Raw genomic sequence first — 26,068 nt, 5'->3', positions numbered from 1 at the left:
CCGGTGCCCCGGTGCCGTAGGGGGCCCACTCTTGGGCCCATGTGATGCCAATACAGTGGACCTGCTAACCCGTCTCCTGGCCGCACAGCTCTGTGGCAAGCTCTGTGGCAGCGTCCTTCAGCAATGTTTGCACAGCATTGCTTTGTGTCTTACCATACCCGTCACTGCTGCGATTGCAGAGCGCTCTTTTTCTAAGCTCAAGCTCATCAAAACATATCTGAGGAACAGTATGGGACAGGAAAGACTCCGGTTGGCAATTTTCTCAACAGAGAACAAAAGAGTCAGGAATTTGGACTTAAGCGATGTTGTCAGCGACTTTGCTGAGCGGAAGGCTCGCAGGATGAACTTTTAATGGGTGAGTACTAGGACCCGAATAGCCGAAAAGCCGACTATTCGTTTGCTGTGCTGGAATCGGGATATCAATTTTGATCCCTCCACCCCCGCCCCAAGAAAACGCTGCTTGTGTTCTATGTGTGTGAAAACATTTGGCCGCTGTGCCTTTGACGATGAATAATGAGTGTGATCAGATGCATTGTTTTCATCCATTCATACCAAGGCAGTGACAGAAGAAACGGCCCTTGCCCTTGAGACATGCCAAGTAGCGCTATGTTGTCCAGTGTCCTGAACTGTACATCTGATTAGATTATGGTACTGAATATCCATTATTTGTTTGAAGCAATAATGCAATTGACGATCACTGGTGAAATGTGAGCGTGCGCCATGAGTACTCCTTGCGTGGGATGTTCATGAGTTGTGAGTGTGCGCGCCATGCTTAACACACAAGGGGCACTTACTCCCTCATTGCATGTGACGTGCGTCTTAGACAACGGATTTTCTTCCCATGGTGACTTAAAAATTTGCACGTCTCACTCGCAAACTCCTTGCGGGAGGAGCAAGTTACGCTTGCTGCGTCGCTGTTCGCAGAGAATTCATAGAATCTTTTTGACATCTCAAAGATCCTCCCTATGTGCTTACGGGCTGTTTGCGACCTCTATATTTCACAAGACGAACATGCATGGCAGTACCATTTTGCATGTATTTTGGACACAAACAGGCCGTAGGAGCCCGTACGGCCGGTTGTGACCTAGGCTTAACATAGATATCTTGCAGGTCTTAACACTCACCCCATTTGAGCTGTTCAAGAGCTGGTTGAAGGTGTTGTGGACCGCTTGGTACGATTCCAGCTCAGTCTCACACAGAGAAACGAGGTAATCTTTTACCTGCTCATAGATCCTGCCATCTAAGACCTGCAGACAGACAGAAAAGTGTTTTAGGGTATACAGCACATGCGCGTCTCCCACCATCCACCCAAAGCATCAGATGTACCTTGATGCAGTCCATGAGGTCTGTGTTGTAGTAGCGCTGCTGGTGAGCGTTAGCGGCTGTTAGCGTGAGAAGGTAGTCGTTTCTGGAGTGGGTGGCTTTGGAGTTACACTCGCTCCTCTTGGCTTTCAGCTGGAATGTGGAAGTTAACACAGTTGACTGACTGCAGCACAAAATGTCACTAAACACAGAGCAGGTATTCCAATGCACATATCTCATACTTTTACGCTGGCCCTCTGGAGACTGGATCTGGACTGGAAGAGGCTTAGCTTGGACCTGGAACAAAAAAAACAAACAAAAAAAAAAACACAAAATGTAATGTCTGACACCATGGATGTAAATTTCAATTGAACACTGGGAAAGACATATGTAACAGGGCCCTAGGCATTCTCCTCCAGCATCAAACACTTAATGTCCTGCATTCTAGTGTATTTTTATGTACCAATTAGTTCTTTTTCAGCATCAGTTTATTGTGAAAATGTATAATTTATGTAAAGAAAAAGAAAATTCAGGCAAGCTGAGTAAACATGACAGCAGTTTTTCAAAATAAAGTCATTTGTTTTTTTAATGTTTTAATTATTAAGGGTAAAAATGCATGTGTTCTAAATACTGAGGGTGATGTATCCCCTGCATAAAACCTCAAATTTAATTGTCCTATTTCTTATATTTGAAGTTTTGGATCGGAGCAGAAATTTTTTCTGTGTTGTCAACTTAGCGTTCGCAAAGCTTGTGCAGTTTCTTGAACAAGACGCTTCTTAGGGTTTAAAATGATGCCAAACCTGAAGCAGCAGACTCTTTGTGATTAATGCAACTTAAATATAGAACTAAATTGAATTTTCTGCATTAGATGGAGCTGAACTGATGTCTAAATAACTCTTTTTTCATTGCTGAATGTTACGACTCCAAATAAAGTTTGGACAGTAGCGAGAGAAAAGAGGTCAGGACTGACTGACACAGCGACTTCTGTTCTGTCTCATAATGCTGCTAAATTAAGACGTTAAAACCAGAGAGCCACGCTTTCCAATAATTTAGACCGGAGACATGGGAGAAAACTGATTACTTACAAATTCGCAATCAGATTACGATGGCGCATGTGAACATGTTCTCCAATTACAGGTATAAGCTGGTTTCTTAATTGTATGTAAACACAATGATCTACATGAGCAAAAAAGACAGCATGTCCCTTTTGTTGGAAAACAGTTGCTTGTATGTCAACTTTTGTGCGCAGACCTACACAGATATTAAATAATTATGCATCTTTCATGCTGGAGACATTTAGAAGGACCTGACAAACAGAGCTGAAAGTCAGAGGATTTATCTGTGGGTGTGGGTATGTACACAGCAGCCCAGAAAAACGCAGTATTTGTAGTATTAGAACGCGTGCCAGCAGCGCCCAGCTTTTAATCCTTTCCGACAGCGATACTTTGCCGAGTTATGCCTCGGCTCTACAATAAATTTTCCTGATGGGCAGAAAAATGTCTGCAATGTGGTGAGTCAAAGTGCCAGCTGTTCATGTTGTGCCAGGACAAAGTGTTGAGGGATCGCGCCCTCGAGTCAGCCAACAAATCTGAGTGTGAGCTGTTTGTTGGGCTGCAACTAACAATTATTTTCATTATGCATTCATTCTTTTCTTCTCTGCTCAATAAAGTATTTTGCTTGTTGCTACTTCACTTGAATGTTTGGCCTTCACTTTGCAGAAAAATCTGCTCTCAGGTTCATGTGCAGCAGCAGGACAGTTTCTGTGTGTTCACCTTAGGTATGAGTTTACATCCAAGCATGATTTGTGACATTTACTTTGGAAACCAGTCACAGTCCAACATGTAACTTACACAAAAGTTATGTTGTAACCTCTATTTATACAGGGATTAAAAAAAAATTTTTTAGGGAAGCAGGAGACATCAGTTTTTTGCATATTTACAGACTGAGGGTTTTTGGCAGGCAAAACGTAGGTGTTATTTTAAAAATAAATGAGCAAGGTAAACAAACTCATTAAAAGCCATATCAGGCACAAATTAGGATCCAAAGCAGAGCATTTTTCAAACATGGCTGGAGGGGGATCCTCAACTTAAAATCAAAAACTTGTGAAAAACTGTACATCAAAATATTCCTTTTCTTGTTTTGTCAAACTAACAGTCTGAAATTAAAAGATTTAGATTGGTTATTAACTATCAAAATAATCGGTAATTATTTCGAAAATGGATTTATGTAATTTTGTAAGGAAAAAAATGTAATTCCATCTTTCATAATGTGAACATTTTCTGCTTTGTTTCCTCCTCTATGGCCGTAAACTGAATATCTTTGGGTTGTGGACAAAATGAGACACTTGAGGACGCCATCTTGTGCTTTTGCAAAATAATGTGATTTTTTAGCACTTGAATATTTCAAAGACTAAACTACTAATGGGCGGATGTGGGCAGCTGTGGCTCAGATGGTAGAGATCGGAAAGTCGGCGGATCAATTCCGCCCTGTAAGCGGTGTCCTGGTTGTTGTGTCCATGGGCAAGACACGTCACCCACTTTGCCTGGTGTGAATGTATATGAATGGATTGTTTGAGGTGCTGGTCGGAGAGGGCCGTAGGCACAGAATGGCAGCCACAATCATAGCTTACCACCACTGGAATTACTGTGTGTGAATGAATAATTGACAGTGTAAAGTGTCTTTGAGTGCCTAGAAAAGCGCTATATAAATCTGATCAATTATTATTATTAATCAAGAAATTAATCAACAATAAAAATAATTGTTGCAGCGCTATAAAAGTTACTTATTTATGGAAAAGCAATAGATTCTCAAACATGAAAAGACAGACCCATGAGATCTTGAGGCCAGTCGTCTATCAGCTATAGCATGCTAGCCGGATTAACTTTGAAAGCTATGCAGACATTGTGCAAATTGTATTATCTTATAACACAGACCTAACTTACGCTACCTGTTTTATTCATTGGAAATCAGCAATTTCACTGTACACCAGCCACCATGTGGAGTTCACCCTGATCATAAATTTGGAACCCTAAGTCAGTATGTCCACTAACATTTACAAAAAAGTTTATTCAAACAACATGGCTGTGTCCTCAGTGTTGACTGTTTTTTGGTAATTTATGCTTTGTTTGTTTTTTCTTTGTTTTTCTTTGATGTGATACCAAACCTAAAGTAAACACTGAATTTTGTGTATTATTTCTATAAACAGTAGCATGTAGAATGCATTTAAGAAACACGTTTTACCAAAGTCTGGTGTTTCATAAGCATCAGCAACATTAATTGGATCTTGACAAAACATTTTTCCCTTTGGCTATAAACCTTTGGCTATAAACACAATGACAAGTTTATCACTGTGCTATTAGGAGATAGGAGAGTAGGGAGGATCATACTTGGCGTCCAGCTCTGCCTTCTCCCGGACGGCCTGCGCCATTGTCTCGGCCTCCTGATACTTCTTCCTGCTCTTGGTCAGCTCTTTCACTGAGTCCTGCAGCTCAGCTTGGACCACTGTCAGCTGCTCAATACACTGAGGATGACAAGAGAAAAACAACAGAGAATTTTACATTTATGCAAAATCTTATTCCGGGAATGCACCACCTGAAAAACATGCAAATGCCTCCAAGCCATATCAACAGAAGATGAGGGGTGAGTGATGACATAATGGCATGTGTTACGTACAGGAGGCATAATGGCATCACCCAAAAGGTGAGGGCAAACAAGAGCAGCATTGTAGACTGCAGGTGGTGGAACATGGCCAGCAGAAGCCAGAGAGCAGCGCTGGGTACATTTCAGCACTGAAGGAGGCCTCAGACCGTATGATCAGGAAATAGGCTCCATGCAGCACACCAAATTATTGGGCTGATAGCAACCCTTAATGATAAGAAGACTTCTGTCCTCAAATGGCAGATTATTTATTGCCGTTTATCAGAATGACGCTTGTGGTTTACATGAAGTTCCTCCTGGTTGCTGACACTGACCTGAGGACAAAGAACATGTGAATATCTCTACCACTAAGACATCACTATCATGATGGCTTTTATTAGGGACAAACGCCACGTTCCAGCTGCACTACAAAAGGAAACCGGTCCTCTGTTATCTGACATGTCTTTAAAAACAATGATAAACCTGCTAAGTGAGGGCATTTTAAGGACAACCTTTTATTGCCTTATGTGATCACTCATTTTACTTCCGCAGTCTGCCCTTTTTAAAATGGTTTATGCATCTTGTAACTCTGATGTAGAATAGAATAGAATACTTTTTATTGATCCCCCATTGGGGGAAATTTACATGCCACAGCAGCATCCAAAAATATAGAAATTACAAGAAAATAACAATTTTGTTATGTGCTATAGAAGTAAAGTTTATTATTACTTTTTTGACCTTTGTATGCATTTCATACTTGTAAAACGCTTCTTCATGTACATATACACTTCAACATTTTCACATCTTTGCAAATAAACGTAGCAGTGGTATTACATTAATTACATAAAAGAGAAACATAACCACAGCAGGGTGTAGTAAAAGTAGCAGAAGAGAAGTAAAAATACTACACTGAAAAATGCTACACTGTATTGTGCCCTGATTGACCACAGGTCCATAGAAATATCCATTTAGTTGTATTTTAGGTGTGACATTATAAGGCCCTCTTTAGCCCTTTCTTTCCACTACTTTAAGTTTGGGGGTTGTGGTTGAAGCCAAAGCAACTTTTTCCGCTACTAAAAGTTCGATGATCACTCACTGTATATGTCAGTGAATCAGCAATGCATCCTGAGAACAACATTGTGTTAACTAGTATAATGACCAGAGCATTATTTTATACTTGTTCAGTTCTGACAACAGAAACTGACAAATATGAGAATGACAACTATATCATGAATTCATCAGTGTTACACCATCTGTTTGACGTAAGGAGTTAAAATTGTGAAAGTCACTTTGTTCCTGTTGTTGTGTATGAAACAGGAAGGCAGCTGATTCCTGTGCTATCTCCGTTTCACTTCAGCTTTCATCGTCACAGGTGACAGACATCGATACTAGCTACTACTAGTAAATGAGTCTCTTAGTCATATTTTATTCTGTATTTGGCAACAACAATGTCAGTATCGTGCCTTAATACTCTCTACACATCAGATTTAGACCAACTTCCCTTTTGCCCTTTAGAAAACAAAGGCACACATCCTGACTTTCATCAGTGCAGATGTGCACAGAGTTTTAAGGACAGAGGTGAGTGAAACCTGAGCAGAGTTGTGAGACTGATCTTCATTACCTTCCTCAGCTGCTGCTCCTTCTGCAGTCGTGCCATCTTGGCTGGATCGGCGACCTGGACTTTGTAGTTATCGCAGGTGCTGATTCTAGACTGGGTGGTCTGGACTGTGCCCTCCAAATAGGCCCTCCATACACAATACATGTTCCTAAACCAAACACAAATACAAACACACAGGATTTTAACAGTGAGACATTTTCTTGCTCTAATGAATGCTAAGTGATTAGCCATTGAGCTAGGCCTGCACAGCTAAACATAATAAGATAATGATCTCTGCTCAAGGCTCTATGTGAACGCAATTCTGTGTTTACATTAGTAGGAAGACCCATTGCATTAAAACAAACGCTCCTAATTTCTCTCTAAGCTACATCAACAATAATTAGTATGGGCTACTGAATGTGGAAGAAGGAGCTTGACATCACTGTAAATACAGCTAACATGTAGGGCTGCAACATCTCAGTATGGGTTAATCAGATTGTTTAATGAATAGTCAATAATCACTTTGTTTAGAAGTGACACAGAATAATGATAGATGTGTATTAGAATTTGCCACAGTTCACAGTTCTAGGTGACATCTTTGAATCCTCAACCAAAAACCTCGAGATCCTAAGGTTACTACTATGTGTGACTTTTGAAAAGTTGGATCTTACAATTTTTTGGCACTTTTGTTTAAAAAAATATGAAGGATTGCCCATAATGTCATTTGCAGTCAGGCTGAACTATTGAATAAAACACAAGCAAAACATCTTGGGTTTTTTTTTTTTGAGCAGTAATGACTTTATCATGTCTGCCCCTACAGACTGGATTTATGGTCAGACAACATTGAAAACCCCCTCCCTTGTCAATTTCTGCAGTAATTCCTGAAACAGAAACATTCACACTTCAGGCCGTGACTGGTCAGCTGTCCAGAGATGAGCTTTCTTTTATTAACTATTTTTGACACTTTTCATGTGAATCACCTAATGCAACACGATGGATGTTTCCCTGGAGAGACAGTCTCAAAGTGTATGCCATTATTCCTCTTTTTAACTCATATTCCATCTCATTCCCCATTTGTATGACCACCCTCCACCCATTTTACTCCACTTATCCAGAGTCAGGTCTCAGCGGGTCATTCCAGATGGCTCTCCCTCCCTGGATTATCCTGAAGGGCTCCCATGCCAGATGATATTTGTAATTTTTTTCAGCAGGCTCTGGGTCTACCCTGGGGTCTCCTCCCAGTTGCCTGGAGAACTTTCAAAGGAAGTCACCCAAAGGGGATCCTAATCAAATAACCGAACCACCTCAGCTGGTTCCTTCTGGTGCAAAGGAGCAGCAATTCTACTCTCAGCTCCTTCTGGACGTCTAAGCTCTTCATGGTATTTCTGAGGGTGAGCCCTATTGTGGAAACTGGTTTCGGTTGCTTGTATCTGCGACTTCTCTCTCTCTCTCAGTCACTACCTACAGCTTTTGACCATAGGTGAGAGCTGGAACGTAGCTCAACGGGTAAATCGAGAGTTTGACCCTCTAGGTCAGCTCTCTCTTCACCATGAAGGTCTGGTACAACGTTCACATTACTGCTGATGCTGCACCAATTCGTCTCTCCCGTCACTCAGGAACAAGATCCTGAGATATTTACACTCTTTTGTGTGACACCCAGCTTTTCAAAACGACTACACACTTGTGACTTCCCACATATTCAAAGGTATGTCTGCTTGAGAACCAAACCAGATGGTTTGTTACACTGAACGATCTCAGAAGTCATGCTACGAAACTGTCTGACAAAGGACAGCACTTTCAAAATATATGTTACAACATAGGTGACTGGATGAACCATCTGTTCTTTGACTATATATCAAGGGCTAACGCACACCTAAAACATACCATAGCTGCCAGTATTTCCTCATAGGAAAGGCTGGTGAGACGGATTCTTGCATGCTCTTGCAAATCTCATAGGAATCCAGCTGCCTCACAAGGCAACCAAGATCTGGAACCCTGAGGTCAATTCAAAGTCTCCACAACCCAAAAATCTGACAATCTTCGGTCCTATTCTTGTTAAACTGCTATAAAATGTTTGCTCTTTCTGTTATTTTAATGCTGTTGAAACAAACAAACAATAGAAATCAGCTTTTTTAGCAGCATTTTTAGCTGTCAGGAGCTGATCAAATTTTCTAGAGCACATGTGTGGAATGTGGCTGCATATGTGTCGCCCCAAGTGCAGCAAGCGTGATGCCACAGTTTTGGAAAAGTTGGTTTGCATGAACACTGGATTAAACACTATGAAAGCAGCTTACGTTAACAACTTCAACTTTGATTATAATTACATTTAGCTGATGTAGTTACTGAACTGATAGAAAATAGTATTCATAGTATCTGGAAGAAGAGAATATGGGCTGCGATACACATCCCAATGTTACTAAAAGGGTCGTTGGAGAAAATTGTGATCTGTGGAGTAATAAGTTTATTTTGCCCAGAAATGTGCATCCCTACTCCAAATTATTGCTTAGATAATATAATAAAAACAAAAAGATTCCTCGCAATAGTGCAAACAAGCTTCTCTTTGAATGGAGAACAGACTTTACCTGTGATCTGCTTGTTCTTCTGTCACACTCTCTGGCCATTCCCTCTTCAGATACTGATTTGCCAACTTCTGCAGAGCCTGGAAGAGAAAAAGTGAGAGACATAAGTGTGGACGACCTTACACCTTTGACGCAGGGTCACATTTCCTGTGTCTCAGCTTTATATGGGACATGCTCAGAAGACGGTGACCCTCGCTGACCTTGTCTTATAAACCACTGCCATGAAGACAGACACTTGAAGAGACTCAGGAGACACAATTTATTTTGTCCTCCAGGTGCAGACAGAGGCAAGTCAGGAAAAATAAACTTCTCTATGACAGCTTTGAAGGGTTGCAAGGCGGTGCAGTTGGTAGCACTGTTGCCTCACAGCAAGAAGGTCACCGGTTCGCGTCCCAGTGGGGGCACCGGGATCTTTCTGCGTGGAATTTGCATGTTCCCCCCGTGCAGCGTGGGTTCTCTGGCTTCCTTCCACAAGGTCCAAAAACATGTTGAGGTTAATTGGTGATTCTAAATTGTCTGTAGGTGTGAATGTGAGTGTGCTTGGTTGTCTGTCTGCGACCTGTCCAGAGTGTCCCCTGCCTTCGCCCTAAGTCGGCTGGGATAGGCTCCAGCCCCCCCGCCCCCCCGCAACCTTAGTGAGGATTAAACAGTGTATAGATAATGGATGCATGACAGCTTTAATAAACACCCAACATTCGCGGCAGCAGAATGAGATAGATCCCACAGATTTAAAATCCATGCTCATTAAAAAGTCATTTCTGGTACGTTGTAGAAAGATTTCACTGTGATTCAACACTGCATGGACTCGTTCACCTGTTAGCCACAGCCTAGTTTGGAAGCTGGCTCACTTTCTGGTTTTTATGCTGACGTAGGCTCATTTTTTAGCTGAAAAATGTTATTTATTTAGCCCACATTCACCCGTGAAGATATATCAGGTTCCTCCACCACAGCCAACAGTGAGGTTAACCTTTGAATAACTAAAATAGCAGGACAGAATGAACAGCAGGAAAAAATGTGTATGTTTGGTATGTCAGAGATGTTGTATGTACTAAACTGACAGGAAGGAAGCTGATATATTTTTAGCACTGAACAGATAATCCAAGCAGGACTGACTAACAATTATGCAGACTCATAAATGTTACCACTAATTGGCTTAATTGACCTGTTTTGCTTTGTACTAAAGTATAAAATTATTTTGTTTGTGCTCAAAGGTTTAAGCCAAGATTATCACATTCAGAAGTTGTTGGGAAAAAGGAATCATAACCATAATTATTTGGTTTAAACTTCAATAAGTCGAACAACAAAACTACTAACATGAGACAGATGTGGGCGAATGGATGCTGTCGAGGTGGTTTATGGGAATTGTAGGTCTTTGGAGCTGGAGTTGTGCAAGAAGCTGCACAGTATAACTTCTGTGTCTCTGCTGCATTTCTGCTAAACACTTTATAAAGTTTATCTTTTAAAATACTCAATAAATAACACATGAAGTCCATGCAAATGACAAGACATGTATAATAATGGCTATATTCATATGTGATATTTAATTAAAATGGGACAACAGTAAGCAGAAGAGCAAGAGATATATAATAGTGTTTCTGTTGGCTTAGTTTGCATTTTAAAACTTAATTGCAATTATATCCTTATATAGTTAATATATATCCTTATATACTTAATATCTTATAAATATATATAAATATTCATAGAATTCTGACAATTATATAATGTCTAAGACCTCTCGACTTAAGAGGCAGATCTTTTCTCTGCAGCGTGATGAGAAAATTACAGTCATGATTGTAAATGCATCTCATATAAAAAATTCAATAAAATAGGCTCATTCACAGTGTTGTATAGTTTCTTAGAATATGAGATTACAGTTAAGTTATGTCTATTGCACACTGTATCTAGTATGCAATGTTTGCTAAATAGGAGTGACATGTTAACAAATTTCTATTACAACGTTTGTTTGCACTGGTATCCAAAAATACTCAGCACATCATTGCTGTATGTGACAGTATAAATAATCCACATAAAAAGGCAGAAAGTTTACAAAGTTACTTCAGAATTCACTGACAGATAAAGAAGATTAATGCTATCCCTGAAAGAGAGGCAGCATGTGTCATCACTCAGGTGGCCTGTTATTGTTAAGCTCTTTGACTTTACATGATGTTTACAGAAATTGCTCCAAAATACAATTTACACTACTCACAATAAGTTAGGGATATTGTTATTTACACGAGTGCTTTTCCTATTTGGTCTGAATTTTAATGAAATAAGTAAAAGTTCCGGGCTGCAGGGTGGCGCAGTTGGTAGCACTGTTGCCTCGCAGCAAGAAGGTTGCCGGTTCGCGTGCCGGTGGGGGCACCGGAATCTTTCTGCATGGAGTTTGCATGTTCTCCCTGTGCAGCGTGGGTTCTCTCTGGGTTCCAAGGCTTCCTTCCACACAGTCCAAAAAACATGTTGAGGTTAATTGGTGATTCTAAATTGTCTGTAGGTGTGAATGTGAGTCTGCTTGGTTGTCTGTCTCTACGTGTGGCCCTGCGATAGACTGGCGACCTGTCCAGGGTGTCCCCTGCCTTCACCCTAAGTCGGCTGGGATAGGCTCCAGCCCCCCTGCGACCCTAGTGAGGATTAAGCGGTGTATAGATAATGGATGGATGGAAGTAAAAGTTCCCTTTGATATTACTAACAATGAATGAATTTTCATTAGTTTAATATTACCCCCAAAATTTAAACAATAACAAGGATAGCCCCAAATAACAAAAAATGACAATGTCAGTAGCGGGTGTTTCCACCTTTTGCTGCAATGACAGCTTGACAGCGACGTCTCATGCTTCTCACTAGCCTCATGATGTTGTTCTGAGGCAATGCGGTCCACTCTTCCACAAGCGCTACACGCAGTTCTGCCAGGTAACGTGGGGATGGAGTACGGTCATCCAGTCTCTTCTTCAGCTGGTCCCAGACGTGCTCTATGGGGTTCAGGTCAGGGGACATTGCTGGCCATACCATATGCGGCACTCCCGACTTCCTGAAGTCGAGTTGTGACAATTCTGGCACGATGTGGTGGAGCATTGTCATCCATGAACAGAAAGTTGGGGGTGTGCTGGCGGAACTGGGGGATGATGATGGGTTCTATGATGTCTCTGAGGTAGGAACGTGCAGTGACTGAGCCATCTACAAAAACCAAATCTGTTTTGCGCTGGCTGGTGATGCCTGCCCAGACTGTTGCAACTCCTCCACCAAAGTGAACCCTGGGGACCATGTTAACCTCATATCGCTCATATCGGCATATCGCTCACCTCGCCTTCTCCAGCAACGCTGACGACCATCATTTCTGTGCAAGGTGACTCGACACTCATCAGTGAACAGGACGGTAGACCACTGCTGCATTGTCCAGGTCACATGGTCTTGTGTCCACTGCAAACGTTCACCGCGGTGTCTTGGTGTCAGTGGAGTCACCTGCAACGGTCGTCGGTTGCGAATGGTTTGTCTGGAAACCCGAGTACCCCTCACATCTCGTAAACGGGACTGCAGCTCTGTGGCACTCGCATAGCGATGTCTGAGTGCATAGGTCCTGAGGTACTGGTCATCGTTGCGGTCGGTCGGCTCTTGGGGCCCCACTCCTGGGTCTGTCACGAACTGTACCAGTAGTTCTGTGTCTTGATGCAAGTCTGCTGATGACACTTTGAGACACACCAAGTTCACGAGCAACATCAGACTGCCTGCTACCGACTCGAAGACATGCTATGGCCAGGTGGCACTGCTCGTCCGTTAAGTGACGTTGTGTGTTCATGGCTTTTTGAACGATGAACTTGAAATGACTTACTGACAATATCAGCTTTTTATACCCACAGAATGTTGAAATTGGTGCCACATTGAAAAGGGTTGTCTTTTAGTTTTTTGGTACTGGCCCCAATATGTAAGGCACACTGTACACAGTGAGACCATTACATGGAAAACACAAAATGAGGTGTGTCTATCACCCCAATACAATAGCCTCCCTGTCCCAGAAAACTCTGAAGTGAAACAAAGACTGTATGAAATTCACTGAGTCTCTCACAATATCCCTAACTTACAGCTTAGCTTGTCAGCTCCAACGCTATTACAACATGAAGCTTCCACAGCTGATTGTATTGTGGACTGGCAGGTATTCTGTGTGATCAGTGTGATTTGGTCACACATCTGTCTAAGTTGCAGTGCTGCAATAACTGAGTGGAGACCAGAGGCTTCTCAGTGCACAGCTGCCTCGCTAGTGTCCAACAATGCACATGAGGCTAAAGGAAACATTGATAATTTGCAGTTCAGTAAAACAACCTGGTTAGGGTTAGGGTTAGGGTAGGGCTACGGGATAGGGTTAGGGTTAGGTTTTTCAAATCTGTCTCGATAGCTTCCCCTGCCGTGCCCAATGACAAAGCAGTTTGGGGTAGGAAGTAAAGGCAATGCACTGGCCGTCGCACGTTTTCATTGCTCTCCGTTCACCTTGTTGTAGGTTAGTGTCATCTTGTAAACCACTTGGGTGATTTCTGATGTGTTTTTTTTGGTTAGGGTTAGGTTTTGGAATTGGTGAAGGGAAGACTTGTAAGGCAAGAGGCCATTGTTCCCCTGGTTGCATTCCCTGGTCTCGGCTGGAGTACAAAAGTACAAGAGAGGATGTCCAGGGTTAGGGTTAGGGTTAGGGTTGCCTGCATAAGTCTCTGCAGGCACATTGAAGTGCACATTGAATGCACATTTACCAGAAGTAAATTGTCACCCTCTGGGAAACACTGAGATATGATAAAACAGCCTTCATGAAAGACTGTTTTTTTGTTTTTCTTTTCTTAACGGGCGCTGCAGGAGACGGCTGCCTCTCTAGTTGCTTCGCAACATCGAGTGTTTTTTTCCCTCGTTTTTCTTAGATAATTTTTGATATTTTTCTACTTTTCTTTTTGTTTTTACATATTCTATGGATACTTATAACTTTTAATCACCCACAGGAGCCAGGAACCTCATTTTTTCTTGAGACTGACTGGCTCTAAAGCCTATGGAATACGACATCATATCCCAGCTGAGCTGAGGAGGTGTTACCAGGGTAGCAAGGCTGGCGCTAGGCTGAAGGCTAGGCTAACAGACTGGAGGCGTTTCAAACCATCAATCCCGACGGTAATTATGGGAAACGTAAACGCCTTGCAGAACAACATGGATGAGCTGTCGGTGCTGATCAACCAGCGTATCTACCGGGAGTGCAGCTTGTTCATCCTCTCGGAATCGTGGCTAACCTAGCTAACACCGGACGCTAACGTGGACCTGCCGGGCTACAGTGAGAGCGGACAGAGACACGAAAGCATGCGGAAAAAGCAGAGGTGGGGGTCTCATTATGTACGTTAACAACCGCTGGTGTAACCCAAGTCACGTTTCTGTCAAGGTGGTTCTGTGTTGTCGGGATTTAGAACTGTTAGCTGTTAGCCTGCGGCCATCTTACTTGCCACGAGAGTTCAGTCACGTGATCGTGATGTGTGTATACATCCTCCCGCGTGCCGATGCAGCCGCTGCCTGTGAGAAGATTCACACAGTCACAGCAAGGCTGCAGACACAACATCCAGAGGCACTCATCATCGTCTCTGGGGACTCTAATCACGCCACACTGAACTCTGCCTTGCCTGCTTTCCACCAGTTTGTGAACTGCCCCCACCAAAAAACGGACAATCGACCTCCTGCATGCTAATGTAGGGGACGCATACAGAGCCACCCCCCTCCCCCCACTTGGGAAGTCAGACCACAACCTGGTCCTCCTACAGCCTCAGTACACCCCTCTGGTCAAAAGACAGCCGGCCACAACATGCATCATCAGGAGGTGGTCTCCTGAGGTGGAGGAGGCCCTGAGGGACTGTATGGAAACCACCTCTTGGGATGTTCTGTTTTCCCCCCATGGCGAGGACATTGAGGGGCTGACCCACTGCCTGACTGACTACCTGAACTTCTGTGTGGATGTAGTCTCTCCTGCTAAGACTGTTCGTGTAACCTGAACAACAAACCCTGGGTAACACAGGAGGTCAATGCTGCACTCAACAGGAAGAAGGTGGCCTGCAGGAACAAAGACAGGGAGGCAATCAGAGCATCACAGAGGGAGGTGAAGCTGTACCTGAAAGAGGCCAAAGACACCTACAGGAGGAAGGTGGAGCAGCAGCTGAGGGACAACATGAGGGAGGTCTGGCAGGGTGTGAATACCATCACGGGCTTCCGAACAGAAGCCAGAACAGCAGGGCGGATGGTGGGGGAGGCAAACAATCTGAATGCCTTCTTCAATCGGTTTGACCAGCCCATGACCCCCCCACCCTCACCCTCACCCTCACTGCAGTCCCCCCTCCCCCCTCCCTCAGTGTGCCTCCCTCTCAACATCAAAGCTGAATGACTACCAACCGGTCACTACCTGCCGTCACTCACTTCACACCTGATGAAGACGCTGGAGCGGCTCCCCCTCCACCTCCTCAGGCCTCAGGTTCAACCCTCTATAATTTGCCTACCAAGTTGGGGTGGAGGATGCTGTGCTGTACCTCCTCCATCGAGCCCACTCACACCTGGACAAGGGAAGTGGCACTGTGAGGATTCTTTTTATGGACTTCTCAAGTGCCTTTAATACCATCCAGCCCCCGCTACTGCGGGGAAAGTTAGAAAGGATGGGAGTGGACTCGTGCCTGGTGGACTGGATCTCCGACTACCTCACTGACAGACCACAGTATGTCAGACTGAAAGACACCACATCTGACACTGTGATCAGCAGCACAGGGGCCCCTCAGGGGACAGTGCAGGCCCCTCTCCTCTTCACCCTGTACACCTCGGACTTCTGTTACAACTTGGAGCTGTGCCACATACAGAAGTACGCAGATGATATAGCCATCATGGGGTGTCATCAAGGATGACAGAGAGAGTGAGTACAGGAGTCTGGTGGACGACTTTGCTGTCTGGTGTAGAGAAAACCACCTGCAGCTCAACGCCTCACAGACAAAGGAACTGGTCATAGACTTCAGGAAATCTGGACCATGCCCACGACCAGTTCTGATTGAGGCACATGAGGTTGAACTTGTACAAAACTACAAGTACCTTGGGCTGTGGCTGGACAATAAGTTGGACTGGACATGCAACACAGACTACCTGTACAAGAGGGGACAGAGCAGGTTGTACTTTCTGAGGAGGCTCCGGTCGTTCAACATCTGCAGGAAACTCTTGCGGATGTTCTACCAGTCGGCGGTTGCCAGCATCCTTTTCTACACCGTGGTGTGCTGAGGCAGCAGCACATCAAAAAGGAACGCATCGAGGCTGGACAAATTAATCAGGCAGGCCATCTCTGCAGTGGGCATGAAACTGGACTCCCTGGTGACAGTGGCAGAGAGGAGGACACTGAACAAACTGCTGGCCATCATAGACGATGCCAGCCACCCTCTGCACACTGTCATCATCGCCCAGAGGAGCCAGTTCAGCGAAAGGCTGCTCCTACCCAGGTGCAAAACTAACAAGACCAAAAACTCCTTTGTCCCCCCCGAGCCATCAAACTGTTCAACTCTGAGCTCGGGGGGAGGGAGAGGAGCATCAAGCGGGGAGAGGTGGGGAGCGAGGGGTGAGGAGTGAGGACATTGGGGTGAGATAGAGCATCATGCTCTATCACTGGACTGTGTGCAATATTTAGGCACTTTGGCACTGTTACTGTATCGATTATTGTTGTTGTTATTATTATTACTAATCTAATGTTGTGTTTTGTTGTTGCTCATACAACAATTTCCCTGAGGTACCCTACCAAAGGGATCAATAAAGTTCTATTTAATCTAATCTAATCTCATCTAATCTAATCTAATCTAGACTGTCTTATTGTTAAGACTGTGGCTCAAAACATGGTTGAGAACAATGCTTTAGGTCCTGAGGCACCAACCAAATTTAAATGTAAAAACCAAACACGCAAACAAACAAAAGGAAAAAAACTAACTATGACAAAAAACACATAAGAAATGAAAAACATCCTGTGCTGTGACCGGTTGTCAGAGCAGAATTTAAGTGCTGAAACTGAACGGAGAAAAAAAGGTAAACTGAAAAAAAGAACAAACTAAAACTAAATACTGCCTTATAATGCAGCCAAAGAAGAGCTATTTTTCCCTAACAAAATATTTAACTGCACTTTTATTCCTGTTAAATATCAATTACCTCAAAATAGACATTTTCTAAAAGTAAGCTAAAGACTGTACTTTTGTGAAGTAATCACATATATATTTACATCTAGTCTACATATATACATTTGTCTGTAAAGCCCTTTGAAAACCCTTTCCGCATGAAAAGGTGTCATAAATTATATTGTTGATTGCTTCTGAATATGTTAAGAACTTACCAATGTGGAGGGGTTATTGCAAGTAAGATGCAGTGAAAGATTTGGGGTTAAAAAGTGAGTTATAAACAGTGTGTATGCACCCTGGTGATGATGGATTTGAGAAATTAGCAAACTTACATTTAGAAAATAGCTACTGCACAGCTACATACTCATTATGAATGAAAAAAGGTCTATTCCATCTCTTTAAATGTCTTATTTAGTAAAAATCACAGGACTTTGTGTTCATCCTCATGAACAGAAAAGAGTCCAGAGAAATAATTTCACTTGCTGCTTCAGATACAAGCTGCCTTTCCACTTAATGTTACACTTGTTTTAAAAAAGACACACCGCTTTTTATTTGTTTTTTGTGGCCTGTGGCAAGTAACTGAAGTGCCCATCAAGGAAATGAGCCCATCTATCCTTCCTCTGTCCGCTGTGAAAAGACAGGCCCTGTTATGTGGTCCTGAGGCGGGCTCGGCCGGGGCTCTGAACTCGTTGGTCCTGGTGGTCTCGGTGCCAAAGCTTCCAGGCTGCTACAGACCCAGCCATTGTGGGCTTCAGATAGAGAGAGAACCGCCAACTGAGCAGGCCTAGCGGACACGCCTGAATAGTGTGATGGGAACAAGGGAAGGGGAGGAGGAGGAGGAGGAGGGATGCGAGGACGGCAGAGGAAGAGCCACACAGAGGAGGACATTTTATCATACCATGTGATTCGAATAGCAATCAGCTAATGGTTAAAGCAGCTTGCAGGTGTAAGAGACCCAGAAAAAGGTGCGTAAAGAGAAGCGATTTGGGGAAAAAAAGGAAAAGAGGCGGGTGTAACCAAAGGGGACGAAGTGTTCCAGAGACACTCTGACCCACTTTGATTCAACTATTGGCAGCGGGTGTCTAATTGATCACATAACTAACAGGCAGCACAACGCAGACAAACTAATAAGGCAGCCGATGAAGACATTTCCTTCAATTCAAAACTCCAATTCACAATTATTTTCAGTATCAATTAACCTAAGGATTATTTTAGCCATTAATCATGAACTGTTTTAGCATTAAAATATGGGAGGAAGCTGGAGAACCCGGAGAGAACTCACGCTGCACAGGGAGAACATGCAAACTCTACACAGACAGATCCAGGTGCCCCCACCGGGACGCGAACCGGTGACCTTCTTGCTGCGAGGCAACAGTGCTACCAACTGCACCACCTTGCAGCCCAAAATAAAAATCTAAGAAATATAATAGTATAATAGTATTTTTATTTTTAATTCTCTCTGCTTCTAGCAATGGTTGTGCGGTTTTCATAGAGATGCACGACTTTATATTACAAAGAAAAATCAGGCCACAGTGAGAAAAAAGTGCCCAGAAACTGCTTGAGATTGAAAGAGTTACACAAGTTTGTCCCAATACACCACAGAAAGTTCACCTCCACAGTAACCTGGTCCTGTCCTCATGCAGACTGAAACAATGCTTTCTCCCTAGTTCCTCTTTATATCTACACTATGGACAGAAATTAGTTTGTAATTCCAGTTAAACTGAACACATTTTGACATAAAGTGCAATTATTGATCTCTAGTGGTACTTTTGAGAGCAACTCATGACAGAAACTGGCCCCCCTGGTTAAAACCGTAACATAGGAAATCAAAATTTCACACTTGCCAGAATCCAACCAATCGATAAATCATCAGGTGAATAACCAGATGTTGTAACATCCATCAAACTGCTCGACAACCAATCTTTATTTTTTGCCCATCTGCTCCTTGAAAAAAATTCCCTTCAGTATAGATCACATCACCATTATCAAAGCGTTGACAATCTAATTTCTCTATAAATTAAGGTTCCAATGTAACTTTGTTTCTCAATTCATGCGTTATACAAATAAAATTGAATTGAATTGAATTAAATTAAATATTTGACTTTACCATGTAAGAAGGTTTAGGATTTGATGAGTCCCACAAACATTGCAAAAGACCACCAGATAGCCTTCATTCGACTCTGACGAAGACTTCCTCAGCATGTTTATTAAACATGTGAAGATGACTACCACAACAACGGGGCATGCATATCTAATAAAACACACATGCACAGGGTTACAGAAGCTAGCCTGCAGGCTGATCTCAACCCTCCACTGGATACTCACACGCTTCACTTTCTGTTTTTACATCATCATTCTGCATTTGGGGCTGCAAGGTGGCGCAGTTGGTAGCACTGTTGCCTCGCAGCAAGAAGGTTGCCGGTTCGCGCCACCGGAATCTTTCTGCGTGGAGTTTGCATGTTCTCCCCATGCAGTGTGGGTTCTCTCCAGGTTCTCTCCAGGTTCTCCCACACAGTCCAAAAACATGTTGAGGTTAATTGGTGATTCTAAATTGTCCGTAGGTGTGAATGTGAGTGTGCTTGGTTGTCTGTTCCTAAGTGTAGACCTGCAAAGAGACTGGCGACCTGTCCAGGGTGTCCCCATAGACTGTATAAAAGATGGATGTAGCAACTGGCCCTGAAAAATGAAGCCAACCCGGAAGTGTCAGAAACCTACGTCCGCGAACTGCTGGCTCCAAAAAGCCCTGGCTCCCATAGACTTGAATTGGAAAAGAAGTGATCACAGATCACGAAATACTGCATTCCTACAGCTCAGGATTTTTTTCTTATTAGTTTTCATAATCAAATTCAGAGATCAGGTGGCCAATCTGAAAATAAATCAGTACTGAATTTTTTAAAAATCAGCAAAATTTTGTGGGGCAAGGGGCGTGGCTGGCTTGATTGACAGTCGGCAGCGACGATACAGACGAAGCGAGCAGAAGGCAGTAAATGTGGGCGGGCAGAGAGGGCCTGCCTCTCAATCCGTCTGACCAATCACTGCTCCTGTGGCACCGCCCCCCTCTGACGATTTTTGTGTCACTGGCTCCAAAAATCCAACCAAGAAGTAGCAAAACCCTGGCATTATTTTCTCAGTGCAGAAACCAACGAGTGACGTCACGGTAGCTACGGCCATCTTTTATACAGTCTATGGGTGTCCCCTGCCTTCGCCCTAAGTCGGCTGGGATAGGGTCCAGCCCCCCTGCGACCCAAGTCAGGATTAAGCGGTGCATAGATGATGGATGGATGGATTCTGCATTTGTATGTGCTCGGCGAGTCCTCAACATCAAGTAACAGCGTTGTACACAATAAAATAATCTTGTGCTCATAAGCTTATGCAGCAAAGACTTTCACATCTTAAAACTGATTATTCTCCCAGGCGGCTCGTAAACCAGCTGATAACTACACTGATGATTCAGCTACCAAACATATGCTGACTATTTTTAATGGATGAGGAAGCCAATCAGGGTTTAGTCCTGGAGGGTGTGTGTCACGAAAAAAAAACGAGCCCAAACATTTAACTGATGGTAATGATTACAGACAAACAATTCTGCCAGATCACTGAAATAATAGTTTTAAAACACTCCGAGGGGTTCACTCCTGTGCAAAGTTTACTGTGATACTTCTCCTTCTCTTTTCTTGTTCTGAGACGATGTAAATCTTTTACGCAGGGTCATGTAGTAACACGGACATGGCCGAGCAATATAAATAACGTAGAAACAGACATGAAGTACAAGTGCAATAAACATACATTTCAGAGATACAAGACTATAATCAGTTTAAGGTGTATGATTCACTCAATTTTTATGCAAATTTTCCCCCATGGGTCCATATTATACACATTTAATTGTGTGTATCAGAGGGCTGCATGACAGAGCAAGTTTAGCATTTAAACCTGGTTTAGATTCAGATCATTTTGGTTCAAAATTAAGATTTAAATGACTATACCCCAAACTGCAGCAGCAAGTTTGAAAAGTATGTTATTATTATTACAGTTTTATCTGAAGAATTGTCCAAATCGTCCAAATCTAACCTTAAAATCATGATGTTTTCATAAAATCCCTTTGTTCTACATCTCATTTAGAAAATAGCCCCCCAAAAAGCCTTTGCACTAACCAGATTCCTTAAAAAACTAAAAATGTTGGGTTCCTTGGCACAACCAAGAAGCCACAAGTGTCTCAGCTGCAACCAACACTCACATAACAAAAATTTAAGGACCAGAAACTGCTCAGGATTGAAAGAGTTACACAAGTTTATCCTAATTTACCACATAAAGTTCACCTCCACACTAAACTAGACCTGTTTTCATGCTTTCTCTCTCGGCTTTTCTCAACAGTTCCTCTTTATGTCTGCACTGTGAACTACTAATAACTAATGGTCTCTGTATTGGTGCTTTTGGGAGCACCCATGACAGAAACTAGTCCACAAAACTGTGAAAACCACAAGACAGGAAACCAAAATTTCACACTTGCCAGAAACCTAAATAATCAACGATTTATCAGGTGATTATTTGGGTGTTGTGACATCCCTCAAACTGCTTGACAAACAGTCTGGCAGAAATTTAGGGATCAAATTGCCCTTAAAGTGTCCTGAAGTATCTGCAAAGTATCCCTGTATATCAAGTAGATGTCTATACTTTTTGTCAAACAAAAGTGTGCATTCACTTTAAGCTCTTAATCAAGGTTCTGTGATGTTTAAGTGACAAGTAATTAAACATTAAATAGAGGGTCTTCTTTCGTTGATTTCCTGTATACTTGCTCTAAATCTGGATGGAAACTTGAGGTCACTTTAGCTTCCAGTGGGGTTCATGAAACAGATTTATCCTGTTTCAGTTTGTTTGGCTCATTCAACAGGCTTTTCACAATAAACGGGCCTCAGCACCAGCTGCACATGAGCAAACAGATATGTAAGGGAGCTGGTTGGATAACTACAGACATGCCCCCTCTCTTCACAGTGCTGGTGGACATTCCTCACAGGGCTGCAAAACCTGAACAGAACCCAGGAGGGAAGAGAGGGGGTTTTCAGACATTCGACTGACGTCTCCAGGAAGCTGCGGGCAAAAACAACACAACGAGGAGGAAACGAGCCAGTGGATCACTGGTGAATGTCGTTTCCCGCTCTGTTGTGGTGTTTTTTTTCTGTGGCAAGTTACCATTCATGAGCTATCTGGCCACAGGAGAACTAAAAGCTTTCTTAGTGCCACATCCTCAATCCCACTGTCAATATGGTGTCTTTGGAGGGCTGTATTGTAAAAAAAAAAACAAAAAAAAAACCCCACTTATTTTTAGCAACACAAATGACAAGGCAGCGCAGCGATGATGTTAACGAGCATCTGTAGTGGTGTGAAAAAGATGACAAAGAGTTCAGATATACTTACCTGGGCGTAGTCCCTCTCTACAGCTGCCCTCTTTTGGCTGAAGGTCCTGAAGAGAAGAAAAAGAGTGAATGTAAATGACAGCAAAGCAAAATTAAGGGGGAGAAGGACCCAGCATATCTACTGCATGTATCTAAGACAAAAAGAAAGAGGGGTGGTCGAGGTGTGTGTCAAGGCAATGTGTCGAGTGTCCTCTTTTGTTTGTATCGTGGTGCTTTGTCAAGAAAGGCATATGTTTTCCACTTAATACCAACAAAATAATCTTTGAAAATAGTTCTTATATGCACTTACATGTTCTGACCATTTTTGTTTATATTGACATTTTGAAATTTTTAACTTTTAGGAAATGTGCTTATTTACGATCTCGGTTGGAGTTAGATAAGACGGCAATTATTCATTCTTTTATGCTTTAAATGCGGCACTAGTGCTGGAAGGCGATCAGCTTCGCTCAAAGCACAGGAATATGAGCTATCCTGGGTTTGTCCAACAGTAATGTATTGGATGTACCAGCAACTCTAAAGCTCATTTATTTATTAACACACAAATGGAAATTTGTGAAGTTCTTTGGAACGTTTTTTGTTATTCATGAGATTTAGAGGTGCTGGTAGGTTGACTTCTAAAAATTTAGACAGAGCACATCTATCTGTTTCTTTATTTGGTGAATTTCTACAATTTTCTTATAATTTCAAGTTCAAACTTTTAAAATGTTCTGATGTAGCCACTTCTCTAGTCAAAACTCACATCATGTCACTGGCTTCACATCACAAGTAATTGGCTATTAACACTTATGGGTAAATATTAAAAAGCTCTCTTTTAATTAAACATACGCAAAACATGAAGAAACAAAACATTTCAACAAAATTTTGTGTTGGAGTTTATGTTTTTCCAAGTTTTTGACACTAAGATTTATCTTTTCATCAGTCTTTTCAACGTTCATCAGTTCCAAAAATGAATTATTTGTCTTAATTTCTAATCAGTCTTCCCCTACTTTAAATCACTGCATATATTGTGCGAAAAACTGCGAAATGATATTTAAATGCAAATCTCTAAGTGAATAAAATGATTTCAACTAATAAAACTACACCATCATGGATTGTAAACATCCCCTTCTCATACATGCAACAGAAAGTCAACATGGTAAAGCATTTCCAAATGTTTTCATGGCTGTGGTCCTGATCATTTGGATGTGCATGATAACAATGCTACAGTCAGTTTTTCAACTTTTTTTTTGTTCATTTATTTATTTGATCAGGGACCATGCATTTTTACATAGAAAACATCTTATGTATTGCATATAGAGTGTATAGCATTAAGCTCATTTTCAACTCCCGTCCCTGGTTGGGCTTACAAAGGACCAACAACACCAATAAAAACAGCACAGACAACAATATGAACTTATAATCCCCCACCCACCCGCCTACACACACACACACACACACACACCTACACACACACACACACACACAGTGGCACAATCCACAGTCAGTCTGACTTTATACATGTCATAGGTGGGTACATTTCTTTCAGCCGGTTTTTAACTTATGCTGTTTGTTCTCCTTCACATAAAGCCGGCCTTTAAAAACCAAGCCCCCGCGTCTCCTACTATCCCTCGTCTTTTGTTTTCAGATGTCGCTAAAGTAATTCTTACGTTCTTAGAGATGTTCATGCAAAACTACAGTTTCTTACTCATGCAGAGAAACGCTTACTACTTTTACTGGAAATACTTCAAACGGATGCTTTTCTGGTTTCATAAATGCATAAACAAATCATAAACTGTGTTGAGAAATGTGAGGTTTGACAGCAAGTATTGTTTTTACACTGGTGTTGAATAGTTTTGGAGTTCATTTTATTTACAATAACAGGAAGTTAATGACAACTCGAGCAAAGTTTATGCCAAGTCTAAGAAAAGAAGAGAGGTCATTGCCCTGGGTAAAACTTGACTGCAGCAGAATCATCATTAAGTCATTAAACATGTCGAGACTCAACTGCCACGCTCCACTCCGACTCTAAACAATCTGGCATACTTCCTGGGAGCTTCCCTCTCTTCCTCTACTCGGCATTTCCAAGGCTGCCTCTCTTCCACCAACCCCCGCGCTCCCTTCCTGTCATTTTCCCAAACACAGTGTTTGCTGACGACCAGATGCAGCTTCCAGTTTGCTGAATCATTTCTTGTCCCTGATCGCGGAGTGACCCTTGCGAATTCTGTACCAGTTGAGTTTCACATTGTTCCTGGCGGAGTAAAGTTACTGAGCCTCCCACAACGAACAATTCAGGGCAACCTGAACATCTGGCAGCTCTCTATGACCCTAACTTCCAGCTGTTTGGAGGTCCAGAGCTTCGCCACCAACCACACACAGGAAGCGGGGAGCCAGTAAGCTGTCAACTCAACCCAACACTAAGGCTGAAAACACAACCGCAACCTTTGGCTTTTCAACCTTTAAAATGCCTACACATCTGAACACAGCACTAAGGCTGCCTGTGGGTCTCTAAGGCTCGTGTTTACTCTGCCTGATCCTCAAATTTTAAACACTAATCCACTCTGATTTTTGGATCTAGCTTGCTGATAGTTTAAATGGTGGAAAACCCTGTCAAACAACCTTCAGACAATCACAGGTCATTAGAAATAGATCAAGAGGAAATATTTACTTGCGTACGTGGTGAGAATTAAACACAGATGATGTCGACTAAATAGCTTCTAAAACGATAAGAAAACAAAACGGATCATTCTGTCATTTTGCAGGTATGAATAAACAGGTCTAACCCTGTCTTTAAATGCTACAGGGTGCCTCCAAATTTCTGTATTAGCCTGATGATTAAAAAACAGTTTTTCTGTTTATTTACATTTAAAAAGAGGGGCCATATTATATTCAAGGGCATTTACATAATCACAGTAGCAGATATTTTTTCTGAACTAACTACTATTGAACGGAGAGTACTACTGTAACACCAGCTGCTACAAAAAGTGTTGCATTATTTGTTGTTTTAAAGAAAAAGTGTGACATTGTGGGAAATACGCTTTTTTCATTTCCTGACTAAGGTTTAAACTTGATTCATACTCTTGTGCTGAATCTATGCAATCCTATGCTTTGGCCTACATAAGTGTCTGGCTCCGTTATGTGCATGTATACTTGTGCACTTGTCTGGCTGTATCACTGTGCAGTTATACCCAAAAAAATGCTAGTTCGCTGTGGGATTCTTCGCCACTGTGTTGAGTTTCTTTGTGTACTTCAAGCAATGGTGGCAGAAATGCAGCAGATCATGTTGGAGCTGGAGCTAATTAATGTTGAACAACAGTTACTTTTAACAAAAACACTGCAACACAGAGTAGAGAAATGACATCGGAACCAATTAGGTCCATACGCGGACTGCTAGAGCTATTAAAAAAAAAGACAATGGCATGCGGCTAAATTTGC

General features: G+C 42.4%; 1 protein-coding gene across 2 annotated transcripts in view; it reads right to left on the bottom strand.

Annotated features, from left to right (window-relative positions):
• The window catches only part of LOC103357770 (FCH and double SH3 domains protein 2-like), a 61,152-nt gene that overhangs the window by 29,374 nt on the left and 5,710 nt on the right, over positions 1–26,068 (bottom strand). Inside the window, exons 3-9 of one of the 2 annotated variants that reach the window (XM_008282468.1) lie at positions 22,659–22,704; positions 9,118–9,194; positions 6,560–6,704; positions 4,689–4,822; positions 1,545–1,599; positions 1,327–1,455; positions 1,125–1,247 (exon numbers count right to left, since the gene is read on the bottom strand). In XM_008282468.1, coding sequence (XP_008280690.1) covers positions 1,125–1,247; positions 1,327–1,455; positions 1,545–1,599; positions 4,689–4,822; positions 6,560–6,704; positions 9,118–9,194; positions 22,659–22,704 — 709 coding nt within the window. Of the gene's footprint in view, positions 1–1,124; positions 1,248–1,326; positions 1,456–1,544; positions 1,600–4,688; positions 4,823–6,559; positions 6,705–9,117; positions 9,195–12,410; positions 13,118–22,658; positions 22,705–26,068 lie in introns of those variants that run through there. The other variant, XM_008282469.1, reaches the window with a different exon arrangement.

The sequence above is a fragment of the Stegastes partitus genome, unplaced genomic scaffold (assembly GCF_000690725.1).
Source record: "Stegastes partitus isolate 25-593 unplaced genomic scaffold, Stegastes_partitus-1.0.2 Scaffold273, whole genome shotgun sequence".
Lineage (NCBI taxonomy): Eukaryota > Metazoa > Chordata > Actinopteri > Pomacentridae > Stegastes > Stegastes partitus.
The sequence above is the reverse complement of the archived record's forward strand: the minus strand, read 5'-3'. Positions and strand labels throughout refer to the sequence as shown.